Consider the following 12836-nt stretch of genomic DNA (forward strand, 5'->3'; position numbering starts at 1 on the left):
TAAAAAAAATTTGAGTTGGATGTAGAAAGATAATTGTAGAGTTCATATAAAAGCTCTACTAAAGAATTAGCAATTGAATTTATATGTTTACAAGGTCAGTTGCTACGTCTTCAAGTCAGCAAATTGGGTCTTTTAACACATTTTATTCAAAAGCATTGTTTAGTAAGAGAGTTGAAAAATCAAATTTGAGCCTCACAAATAAAATAAGGTTAAGATATTAATATTTTAAAGTGAGATAAAATTTTGAAAAGTTAAAGAAGGGTGAGTTACAATTACAAAATTTGACATAAAACTACCAAATAAGTTAGCAAAGAACGATTTTAAGGAAAATTTTTGCTAAGTCCTTAAGAGATGCTGTAACCCTAAAATTGCATGGTTTGTTGTGGCATATACAAGCTCGATCGGGGAAAGATAGGGAGAAAGGAAGAAAATGTTGATAACCGAGCCAGTAAGTTGATGTTGATAACTGAGCCACTAAGGTCGCCATCCAGGTGATTCAACACTATCTTCAAGAGGAGAGGGACCTGCAAGTTATTTGTAATATCCACTGAGAAAAAGATGTAGGCCAATTCAAGGAGGCATCTTGTACTGCAATATCACTAGGTGGGGTTCAATCAATCAACTCCATTCCCTCCAACTTGTGCATGGCACACTAATAGTTTTTGGAGGCTTAGCTAGGGATGTGTATATGTTGTGCAACCTATTTCTTCGAACCCTTTCTTATCTTTATTAAAGTATGTGTTTGTTCTAATTCTTAGAGATATATAGTAGCCAGAATATAACCTTCTAAGTTATACCAATCCATTTAGACCATTTAAATTTATTCTCAAGTAGTAGTTATATATGCACATGACAATGTTATTCTCGCTCTCGAAATATAATCTTGCATGCTCGTCTGATTTAAAACCATTCTCAAAATAGCGGTGTTGCACTCGACAGTATTATTTTTTGCTCTTAGAAGACAATCATTCTCTTACAATTTAAAATAATAAAGCATTGAATTTTAAATGCAAAAAATAAGCAAAAAGTAAGTGAAAGTATGAATAACCACCATCTTTTATATCAATCGAAGTACTGACACGACAATTAAATGCATAAATTACATAATAAAAGTTAATCCACGTAGCCATCTTGTATCGTATTAATTTCTACATATATTTTCCCCAAAATGGAGTAGCGAGGATCTCAGAATATTTGGTAACCCTAACCCTACCAATACAAATTACATACAGTGAGCATTGAGTAGGAAGCAATTTATGAACCCCAAAAAGCAAGCAAGAAGCGAGATTCACGGAACAAATGCCTGTTAGAGGGAACCTTCCCATCAAAGTGTCCCAAAAACCCATATACAAATCGAACGAGTGAGCAAATATATCACTGGCTTTGCCTCCTGCATTTGTCACAATACATCGATTGTTTAAATCTTAGTGATTTCAAATTAATCAAACCAAGTTAATTACTAATGGCAAATAGATTAATGAAAAGTTGGGTTAATTACAATATAACCCCTTAAAAAATGTAGCCCATGAATTTAATTTAAGGATAGCTAATGAAAAGGGTTTGAAAACTCTGAGTTTTAATGATAAATACAAAATAAAGGGTAAAATGAATAGTACCAGGATTGACTTTTTGATGTAAAAATGTAATTTTTCATTAAAATAAACAGTACCATGAAATTTTCATTAAAACTTCCTTTAATCTACTATGATTCCGTGAATTATTACTGTCAGTCACGTGGGGACTGGCTGGTTTATTACTGTGTTCTTCTGCATGAAGATGATGCTTTTTCTTCAAGTCTTTTTATTTTTATTTTTATTTTTATTTGTGGTAAAAGTTGATGAATTATTTGCATTATTGCAGTTGTTTTTCTGACGCGCATATATGGCAGGGCATTGTGATTTTTCACTATATATCCGATTAATTATTTTATTGATATACAAGTTAGGAACACTAGAGTGGACAAAAATATCATAGGCAAAATGCAGCTGAATTCTTTTGTCTATAAAAAATTAAATGAAATTGAATTTTTTTGTCTATAACAGATTAAGCCCTAGTTTGGTACTGAGGTGATTCTGAAAAAAAGGCTATCAAAAAAAGCTGGGAGCTTTTTTATGTTTCGTAAACATTCAGTTTCAGTTTTTTTTTCACAATTTTTGGTGAAAAAAGCCAAAAACACAAAACTGCAAAACCCATCTTTGAAAAACCAGTTTTTTTTCACATCTGTTTTACATAAAAGTTTATCAAACACTATCATACTACTTTTTTTTCAAAAGTACTTTTACAAAAAAGTTTACCAAACACTCTGCTGCTTTATTTCACAATTGTTTATTCTCACAGCACATCAGAATCAATTTTTTTTCAAAGCACATCAATATCAAACCAGCCTTAAATGAAACTGGACTTAATTTGTAAGCAACTGAATTTTTCTGGATCAAAATGCCCCCAAAAAAATGTCTATGATATTCTAAAGAAAGTAGAAATTTTTACCGTAAAACTCATTAACAATTTGAGAAATAGTCAAGCTACTTATAAGCCCTCGCAATGTCCATCCTTCCATGCATCAATGTGATTAGATCCATTCTCTACATGCCCCGTCACACGTGACGAATTTTCAAATCAAACACGTGGACAACACAAATATAGTGATGTAGAGCAAATGTGGCTGTTTGACTTTATACATGGGACAACCTGCTTTGTAACCATGAAAAAAGTTGAAGTTTCACTATAAAACCAATTAATTTAGCCATATGGGGAGAGATCAACTACTTATAAACCCTTATAATGTCTTTTCTCTCATCAATGTGTGATTCATTTTTAACAATTTTAAGGATGACAAGGCCTTATAGTACTGCATCAAAAGGAGAGGTTACTAAATCATTTGCGTATAATTCTAACCTGCACGAACCAATTTTTCTGTCTCTAATAAAAGCATTCGATACCTTGGCATTTGCGGAGAACTTGCGACCTAATATCTGCTCTAAGATCTTTTGCTTATTCAAATGAACAAGGTTATACAGCATCAGTGCTTTCATTATCTAAGATCATCCATTGTCTAAGATTCTAAATGTGATTTATACTTTATAGTATTGATTTAAGAGAAACGACATAATAACAGTTTTTTTTTTTCCTTTATTTATAATTTTCGTTTAATATAAATAAATAAAATAATTGTCGTTTATGAGTTGGATTCAGAATTTTATCCAACAAAGAACGTATATATATTGACTGATGGCACGTTGTTGATTATACCATAAATGTAGGTCAATTCGAAACATTTCATGAGATGCCATTTGAGTTACCAAGCAGGAATTGAGTTTACATTAATTCCATACAACATGGAATCACGTGAATACTTGAGCTATAAATTGAGTTAGTTAGACGTCTTTTAGGACTAGTATGATTTAATTCAATTTCTTTTCCTGCTCAAGCGCGGAACTAGGGTTTTTGTGGTTTTGTTTAATTCAACCGATAAAACTAAGGTTTTATTTGGTTCAGCTTAACTGATGAAACTAGGGTTTTTTTTTTTTTTTTTTTTTTTTTTTAGTTTAGATCGACCAATGGAACTAGGGTTTTTCAGTTGGATAGCCTCCCAAATCTCCAAAGCAACAGTTGGTAACCTGTGAAAATTATTAGAGACTTTTCACTCTCCCCCTCCCGAGTAAAGCTTAAACAAAGTCACAGTGAAAAATGAACAAGTAATATTCAAATTCAAAGAGGTTTGATGTTGATCCGACGAGGACGTGAAGTGGGCCCAATGAAGGGTACTGGGCTAAACTGAAATTAATATTGGGCCTACTTTGTCTCAAAATTAGGTGAGGACCCAATGAAGGGTATGGACACCTCATCATTGGGTTATGGTCCTGAGTCCGTCAACGCGGCAGGTGCATCTGGCACTTCCGCCAATCCATGTGGGTTTGATTTTGACCCTTCATCTAACAAGGTTGACTGGTTGCAAATGTCTATCTCATACTATTCACTAAATTGAAACATCCCACAAGTTTTTTGGACAGTCGTCAATGCACGTGAAACTCACAATAAATCAATAGTTGATATTGCTAACTCGCGTTTATACGAGTGGGCTCAACGTCCATTTCCTTATCATAACCGATTTAGACAATGACTTCTTTTGGCTTGGCAAAGGTGTCTACATTTTTTTATTAGCTTAGTAGCAAAAATTATCAAACCCTAATCATGAACTGGCTAATCATGTAGGCTTAGCTTAGAAAGTGTTGGGATTTTGTAACGTTTGGATGTGTGTGTGAACAAAAGAGTAATGAATTCGTAACATTTTATCGTGTACATAAGCGTAAAATATCACTAAGTACAATCTCAATCACAACCCTGATTGCTATCCGAACCTTTGTCTATTACTCCAACAACGTAACCATCAAACTGCTTGGACCAAAGAGTTGATCTCGGATATGAATCCATGGCCATTAGTTGAAAAGAATTTCTATACACTCGACAAACCATGCCAAGCTGTTATAATAGTGGATGGCGGATTTGATATTGTTTGTAGGTTTCACAATTTTTTTGTAAGAGGTCGACATAACGCGTTGGGCACATGAAAAAGTTTCTCCCATAAGTGGAAAGTAGCTTTTTAGAACTTTAATCCTAAATCCTTTCCAGCTTGTATTATATTTTTCAAGTCAATTTTCTAAATTCTTATGGATTGTGGACCATTCTATGTCATTGTCCATCACACTGAAAACGATCAAAACAATTTCCGCATTTAATATGGAACATGGGTGATGAATATCATTTTCAGACGAATCCCTCGACCACTGTAACTAACAGAAAATCACAGGATGAGAGCAATTTTCACGGTACAAGTGCACAGTCATCATCACGTTTTGTGTCAATTATAAAATGACATGTAGAAAAACACTAACGCACAACTTATATGTTTAGCACCAAATGTCATGGTGACAATGTACCAAGCCTAGAAGTCTTTCTCCTGTGAGAGGAGAGATCATGTGACATTGAATTTGGTAGATTCACAAGATCCCAAAACAAAGAAGAACTAGATCCTCTGAGTCGTGTCTTAGTCAGTAGCTTCAGATAGCACGACGGTAAACGCATAGCCTCACATATGTTATCCATTGCTTAATTTAATGAGAAAGGTCGTAATTTCATAAGGGTTTTTTTTTTCTTTTTTTTTGGGGGGGGGGAGGGGCGGGGGCAGGGGTCAAACAATAGATTTTCTTAGATTAGTTATTGAAAGATTTGAACCCACGACCTCATGCAAGAAAAGAGCTAAATATTTTTCCACTACTGTGGTAAATTTTCCCCTTAAAGACTCCACAAAAATGCTCCTTCAAGCTCTAGGATCTTTCATGCTCGTGCATGAGCTCGCTGATCCTAACCATTCCTGCTTTGAGAGCTCCACTAACATGAACGAGCTCGACTGTATGCCGGGTTAATCTTGGCCGTTCCAACGTTGTGGGTCAAACAAGCATGAATGACCAGGACTCGGCCGTATGCAGGGCTGATCCTCGCATTTTGTAGACATAAAGCAAATCGGTCTCAACCGTCAACTGGGCTATCAGCCTAAACAGATTGTGAATTGGGCTACATTTTGACAAGGTAAGCTGTAATCATCGGCTCAAGAACTGGGATTTCGTGCGTGATAGGTTACAACAATGACAGTGTGAGCAAGTGTTTGTCAAGACATGCTAAATTATCCTTCTATGATCCCCAAAAAAAAATAAAAATAAAAATAACAGCATAGCTATCTATATCTTAATATAACAAAAACAGCATACAATTTCATTAACCACAACAATCTTTAACCGCAATCATGTTTTCCTCGAAACCTTCCTCTTTCTCGATGATCCCTTATGCTTTTCGTCCCTCTTCCTCTTTTTTTCTTGATTGTGGAATGACTTACCGACCAAGGAAGGCTGGTCTTTCAATGCAAAGCTTTTCGCAACATGTCCCAAGTGAAGTTTCTTCACCATAAATATTCTTTTCAGCTCACCACGGTGGGCAGTGTATGCACGAACCCACGAGCAAAATGTGTTTTTGGCCAGTGTCTTCATATCCGGCTAAGAAAAGAAATGAAGCAAATTTGTTAATGTTAATCACCAAGAACGAAACTCATAATTACTATGAATCTTCATATCTACAAATTTGTCTAGCATAAAGTAAGCTAACTAAATATTATTTAATCGACAAGATACATAAAAATTTCACATCATTTAGGAAAGAAAAAAAATGCAGAAAACCGAATGTAGGGCTTTCTTTACAGTACAAACACAACACCATACTGCATACCCTAAGGCACACTGAAGAAGAATCAGGAGAATAGAAGTACCTTATCGGTAAATGCTTCAAGCGCCTTTTGCAAAGACATAACCCAGGGATGTGCGTCAATGGAAACAAATTTCCTGACATGCTTATGACCATATAGTGGAAAACTATCTAATATTTTGAGGAGGGGAAACTCTGTTAGAGAAACACCATGTTTCTCCAACTCTTTCAAATAATCCATTTCAATTGGCTGTAGAAACAACAATGAATCTCCTCGTTCACCCAACCGAGCGGTTCTTCCAACCCTACATCGAGAATGAAATAAACATCTTCAGGGAAACTCAATGTAATATCATGAATAATGTTAAAGATGCATGATAGAGTTAGCCTAGGGAAACTTCATGCTCAAAAACAAATCTTGCAACATATAAGCATGTAATTTTAGCCATTGAAAAAGAATATTTTAGTCCTTTTTAAATATCAATTAGTTCTTAAATTTTCAAAAATTTGAATAAATTCAGGAAAATTTGTTATCAGTAATTGTTTTATGCATCTCATGAGTCTGGCTCATATAGTTGCACATCCAAGAGAGAAGGGGAATAAAATGGGAATTGAAAAGGGAAGACAAATAAGTCCAAATACCTATGAACATATTCAGTAGCCTCGCCTGGAGAATCATATTGTATAATACATTTTACTTTCGGGAAATCCAAACCTCTAGCACAAACATCTGTGGACAAAAGAAGAGCTGATTTTTCTCTTTTGAAGGTCTCAAACGCAGTTCTTCGGTCCTCCTGCTCCATATTCCCATGTAACCGGAAGGTCTTACAATTAACAAACCTCTGCTTAAGTTCTGCATCTGGTCCTGAAGAAGGTTTGAATTGGAACTCACTTAACAAGGAGTAGTGAAAATCCACTGCATCACATGTTGAAAAGAATAGCACAATCTGTAAAATGAATATGTGAGTGAACTGACGGGGTAGAGCTTAACGAAATGAAGTTTGAAAATGGAAGTTTGTCTATAAGACTACAACAAAAACAACAACAACAACCAAGCCTTATCCCACTAAGTCGGGTCGAAGTTTGTCTATAAGACTGTCCCCTAAAAAAAGCAAGTTTCCATGACCATTAGGAAATGGAAAGTTGATATGCAGGCTACCTTTTCGGAAGTTTGTCGCTCAAAAAGATACTTTAGGATCGAAAGAAGTACAGCAAGCCGCGCATTACATGGTACTGCAAAGAAATTTGATCAAAACACTTAATCGCCATATATGTACTTTTATCAACCGCGCCAACCAAAAAAATAAAGAAGAAAGGAAAAAGGAAATTTATTGGGACACACCTTTTACATATTTCTGTGTCAATTGAGCTGGAAGTCTATAATCTTCACTAATAGAGCCTGTTGTCTTCATTGTTTGTGTGTCATCATCATCCGTGTCGGATCCTAAATGCTCATGCAATGCAATAGGCTGCCTCTTCTTCTCAGGCATGCCAATCATAACAGGTTTCTCTAAACTCATTTTTGCAAGGTGATTGACTTTTTCATTTAAGGTAGCTGATAATAGCAAATTCTGCCTCGGAAACTCATATTTACTTGTAACAGCGCCATTCTTAGCGGCAGAGCCATGTTGCCTTGAGCCTAAAAGATCTAGTATTTCCTCTATTTCTTTTCCAAATCCCAATTCCAAAATTCTGTTAAAAGACCATATCGATATCGAATGAATGCAAATCCAACATGGATGATAACAATTATACAACAACATTTGGGCACAATACGGTGTATGTAGCATTATACCTATCTGCTTCATCGAAGATAATCCAGCGCAAATTCGTGTGCACGAAAGAAGACGTATTCTTCAGGTGATCCAAGAGCCGTCCAGGAGTTGCAACAAGAATAGATATGCCTGAAGAGCAGCACATAGTCAGTAAGCAGAAAACATAAAAATCAAAACTTTAACAACATAAAAATCAGAACTTCAACAAAACCCGACATGAAAAATACAATTTCGGCTACCTTTTCGCAGCCTGGCCTTCTCCTTAGACCTGTTTTCACCCCCCATTACATAACCCGGAACAATCCAATGAAACCTGTGCAGAACCTTGTGCAGAATCTCGTGAACCTGCAAACACAGCTCCCTCGTGGGCACAAGAACTAGCGCGAAAGTTCCGTCGGAGCGCTGAATCCGAGGCTGGTACAAGTGCAGGTGGTGGATGACTGGAGCCAAATACGCCACCGTCTTCCCCGTGCCGGTGGCCGCATTGACGAGCACGTGGCGGCCGGAGAGGATGACCGGGATAGCTTGAGCTTGGACCAGAGTCGGAGCTTTGAAGCCCAACCTCTCTGTTTTCGATCAAATTAACATAAATTAATCATCTTTTGTTATTTTTTGAGAAAATCAAAGCGCGATTGCGGTGTAAAAAACGAGAAATAAATCATGGATTACCTTCGAGTTGTTCGCATAATGTTGTGTGAAGTCCGAGACTGGAGAAAGAGCAAGGCGCGAAGATATCGGATTCCTCTGTTTCTGTCGGTTTTCTCTTGGCGGCCACCATTTGAGCTGCTTCTGCTTCTGCTTCTTAGTTCCAACTTCGAATTCGCATGTTAATAAAGCACACAACTTCGAATTGGGCTTGAACCCTAAAATATTGGGCCTAGACTTACAACTGCTTAAAAAATCAGGTTTTACATGGGCGGCCTAATGTTAAACGCTTAAATCTTCGAGTCTTTTAAACTCATGGTCAATTGTTGCCCAACGGGATCATCTTCGGATCATTTTGTTAAGGATCATGAGGATTCTTAAATCGTGTTCGTTCATCGTACATTATGTGGTCAGTTTTTGTTAAGTATTATTTATATTTAATTTTAAATAAAAATATTTAAAATAATTTATAACCGCACGATGTACGACGAACGGACATGATTGACACATCACCGGGATCCTCACAAAGAGGTTCCGGATTCAATTGTCGCTCGGTGGTATAATTTAAGTACGACTCTCGTTGATGATGAGTTTGATATCAAATCATCATACTTCAAATCCCTCTCGCTAATGACGGGTTGGTACCAAATTATTATAGTTCAACACCCTTGTGGGCCTGAACTCAAATCTCAACCATAGTATAAATATGTCATTGTATTCAACAAAAAATATTCGTCAATTTGTTCTGAGATTGAAGGCCAACGTTGTGTTATGGTATAAGAGATACAAGCATTGGACATGTGCGGGATTGATTCCGGAAAAGGCAAAGAATGTTTTCCGACCATCAGACGAGCTATCTAACCACCGAAAATAATGTTGCCTATGTGTGACAAAAAAAAAATCAATGGTAAAAGGTACTTAGATTTTTAAAGTTACAATATGCTCCGAATAAAAATACTTAAAACAAAAATGCTTGTGAAAAGGAAAATATTTTCTCCACAACCGATGAAAAACTTACATAAAAAATTAAGTTGGACGCTTACATCCTGCCAATGATTTGGGCTTTGGGCCTGGCCCGCACCTAAACTACAGCGCTCGGCCCGCTTGAGCTGAAGACTGAAACACTGAAAGAAGAAAAGCAGAAGACCTGCTTTATGAACCTCGTCGTCCCTCTTGCATATTCAACTTCTCAGAAATCCGGAACCGATCGCATACATCAACCGATCGGTATGTTTTCATTCTTTCGATGCAAATTTCATCGAAAAATTACATTTTGTTTTATTTCTGAAAATTTTGACCTTTAGTTCCTGGTTGGCTATGGCTTAGGGTTTGGATCTGTGAGCAATTCGGATGGGGACGCGAAACGACGTCGTGGAGATTGATAGCTTGGAGGAGGGGTTGCTGTCAGAAACTGCAACCGAAGCAGAAGGTGAAGAACCAGTTCTGTATTCAGCTTCGTTTCAGGAAACGGAGGAGAATTTTGTGAGGTACCAAACTGCACGATGGCTTCTCTACTCTGGGCTTTTGGTACTGGCATGGGGGATTGGGATTTTTATGCTGCTTTATCTGCCCGTCCGCCGCTACATTCTGCGAAAGGATATTCGATCGCGGAAGCTCTATCTAACTCCCAATGCCATTGTCTACAAGGTAAATTGGAAGTTGAAGTTTGAGTCTTTATGTTGTTGTTGATGATTTGAGCTCCCAAATGCGGATTTTTGTTCTCGGTTGATTTGATTGTTTGTCGATCGATCAATACTTTGAATGCTGCTGGAATTTGGTTGCTTTTGGTGTGTGAAATTATGGGTTACTGGTTACCATTGGATAATGCTTTGTTTCTTTAGCTCAGTATGCAAAGCCGGTTCCATTTCCAATTTTCGGGGTGTTGAAGAAGGAGAAGCATTTTTTGTTGCCTTCAGTAGCGGATGTTGTGATCGAGCAAGGTAAAGAGCATTGGCAGTTAGTACATAAGTGTTACATTCCCAGGTTACTTTTTGTTACATATGTTTGTTTTTTGCATTGCATTTTGAGGTTTAGTCTTCGAATAATGCCTCAGAACCCTTTATGTTACTGTTGTTATACTCAGGATATCTGCAGTCTCTCTTCGGTGTCTACTCACTTAGAATAGAACATGTTGGTGTCAGAAGGCCGGCAAGCGATGATGTTCATATTCATGGCATTGCGAATCCCAGTGCTTTCAGGAAGGTATGTTATTCACCACTTTAGTTAAACACTTATTCGCAGGATATCCCCAATTTTAGAAAAGATGAGTTTTGTCTCCCCTGACGTCCATTTCAGGCAGTCCTCATGCGCCTTTCAAGCATGACTAATGAGGTCTTCTCTAGACAAATTTCCACACTTGAAGATATTCCAAATTTGAAGGTAGGTCATATGCCAGATTATTTTGGTGTGCCAATCTCAATTCTTATCCAAAGAAGCTTAACTTTTTTGGTCATATCTGCAAAGCTTTATCTGGACATATGGATAAATCCTTGATAAGTCGTCAGGCCATTAAGAATGCTGGAAAATATCGCCCCGTATCATATTCAATTAAGAAATTCTCTATTTTTCTATTGTCAGCTTCAGGGGTCCCCGTCAAAGTCTCTCAGGTATGGGGATCTAGCGCTACTGCAAAAACTTGAGGAAGTTGGAAGTTCTGTAAAGGTAAAATGCTGAAATTTCTGTTTTTATTTTTAAATTGTGTATGCTCCTTTCTCGTAGACTTGACTTTCATCTGATGCCTATTATGCAGAGGGTTCAAACTATACTCGAGGAGCAACACCCTCAAACACCAGAACCTACAGATGGAAGCGCGCGAAGAGTGTTAAATTTGTAATTCTGGCCTTTCACATTCTTAGTTAGATATTTTTCTTCCGAACGGAAGCTGTTTGTTCAATTAGATACTGAATTCTAGAATATCCTACATCCTGGATATAGTGTGTGACGCAGGATATGCAGAAGGAGGGAAATTTCATGTCAGGCCTTTGTTCGTACAAGTTGCACACCACTACCATGTTAGTATCACCTATCTCGTCTGCCAAATCCAGGATTACAACCCCGCAAACGTTATGCATTCTTCCGACATTTCTGCTGGTGCCCACAAACAAGGTCCTGTTGATTCCAAATGTACTTTGTATCTTATCATTTGCAAGTATAGAAATTGACCCATGTAAAGATTCATGATTCTCCCTTTGGGGGTTTGTTGTGTGCTGTTCTTTCCATGAAAAATGTAAATGCTTTTTTCTTTCGACCCTTCAATCGTGTTCTCCCTTATACTCTGCGTATAATCGTATAGTTTCGAGTACAGTATTCAAAACTGTTTATGTATGTATATGCTCTATGTGATTGTCCATTTTTTAGCATGAATTCCTTTCCCTTTAGTTGGCTCTTGAATCTTTGAAAAGCATGGCTAGCCAATCAATTTGTGACGGAAGCGAGTGGAGCTGAATTGTGGCCATAGAAAAGTATATTGATTTCCTTACACGTATGGCCCAGATGTCGCAATCATGCCGTTGATTTATTCTAAATCTAACTCATTAGTTTGGACGAACTCTGAACTTATTGATTACAATTACTTAAATTTAACATAGATTTACCGGCTCGTACCTTGGTTTGGTGTGAACTTTTAATTCCTATTTTTCAGGTAGATTGATGACATTGTCGAAGCTTGCAAGGAGATTGTAGAACTGTAGCTCAATTAGTTAGGAGCGTTCACTCTTGCATTTGAGATCTTAAATTCAATTTCCCACTCCTCCAATTGAAAAACAACGGTGCTGTCCAAGCTTAAACCTAGATTAGCCATTAGAAAACTGTGTATTGACATAAAAAACTTGTGTTTGTACCATGGAGGAATCAACACACTTTGAATTTTAACTTTGTAAATTAAACAGTCCGTTGGTGTTAATATGGGATAAGGTTGTATTTATTTCGAGCCACATAAAAGAAGCAACAAAAGTCCGTCACTACAGTATCTGTACTCATTGGTACCAAAGAAAAAAAATGACAATTCATTAATTGAAACATGACTTTAAATTTTTAATATCCTACCGAACTTGCGAGTTAGTGCATGTCTATTTAGAAAAGTATATGGTGACAGATAATATTGTGAATTGGAGGTATAATATATATCTTGAGTACTATTATTTTAAGAATACTCTTGATTGGATT

The 12836-nt window shown here is 36.9% G+C and overlaps 2 protein-coding genes across 3 annotated transcripts; one reads left to right on the forward strand and one right to left on the reverse strand.

Annotated features, from left to right (window-relative positions):
* Positions 1–5487: 5487 nt before the first annotated feature.
* LOC137748159 (DEAD-box ATP-dependent RNA helicase 17-like) lies at positions 5488–8820 on the reverse strand. Its single transcript, XM_068488256.1, has 8 exons — positions 8697–8820; positions 8267–8593; positions 8048–8156; positions 7595–7944; positions 7412–7485; positions 6895–7199; positions 6317–6557; positions 5488–6047 (listed from the first exon to the last, which is right to left on the reverse strand). The coding sequence occupies exons 1-8, from the start codon at positions 8803–8805 to the stop codon at positions 5799–5801; spliced, it is 1764 nt and encodes a 587-aa protein (XP_068344357.1). The 5' UTR covers positions 8806–8820; the 3' UTR covers positions 5488–5798.
* A 995-nt stretch (positions 8821–9815) lies between these two features.
* LOC137748329 (uncharacterized) lies at positions 9816–11921 on the forward strand. 2 transcript variants are annotated; one of them, XM_068488470.1, is made up of 8 exons: positions 9816–9899; positions 9999–10319; positions 10519–10612; positions 10756–10874; positions 10968–11051; positions 11250–11333; positions 11422–11501; positions 11607–11921. In XM_068488470.1, the coding sequence occupies exons 2-8, from the start codon at positions 10023–10025 to the stop codon at positions 11611–11613; spliced, it is 765 nt and encodes a 254-aa protein (XP_068344571.1). In that variant the 5' UTR covers positions 9816–9899; positions 9999–10022; the 3' UTR covers positions 11614–11921. The 2 variants fall into 2 exon arrangements, with proteins under 2 accessions (XP_068344571.1, XP_068344572.1); XM_068488471.1 differs by lacking the exon at positions 9816–9899 and having other exon boundaries at positions 10027–10319; positions 10514–10612.
* Positions 11922–12836: the final 915 nt, after the last annotated feature.

Source organism: Pyrus communis, chromosome 10 (assembly GCF_963583255.1).
Source record: "Pyrus communis chromosome 10, drPyrComm1.1, whole genome shotgun sequence".
Lineage (NCBI taxonomy): Eukaryota > Viridiplantae > Streptophyta > Magnoliopsida > Rosales > Rosaceae > Pyrus > Pyrus communis.

Bases quoted from the DNA above. Each gene is read 5' to 3' on its own strand.
- LOC137748159 (XM_068488256.1), bottom strand. From the start codon at position 8,805: ATGGTGGCCGCCAAGAGAAAACCGACAGAAACAGAGGAATCCGATATC. The intron at 7,200-7,411 runs GTAGCCTGCATA...TTCATTTTACAG, and splicing joins AGCGACAAACTTCCGAAAAG to ATTGTGCTATTCTTTTCAAC. The intron at 6,048-6,316 runs GTACTTCTATTC...TTCTTTTCTTAG, and splicing joins TTGAAGCATTTACCGATAAG to CCGGATATGAAGACACTGGC.
- LOC137748329 (XM_068488470.1), top strand. From the start codon at position 10,023: ATGGGGACGCGAAACGACGTCGTGGAGATTGATAGCTTGGAGGAGGGG. The intron at 10,613-10,755 runs GTAAAGAGCATT...TGTTATACTCAG, and splicing joins GGATGTTGTGATCGAGCAAG to GATATCTGCAGTCTCTCTTC. The intron at 10,875-10,967 runs GTATGTTATTCA...CGTCCATTTCAG, and splicing joins ATCCCAGTGCTTTCAGGAAG to GCAGTCCTCATGCGCCTTTC.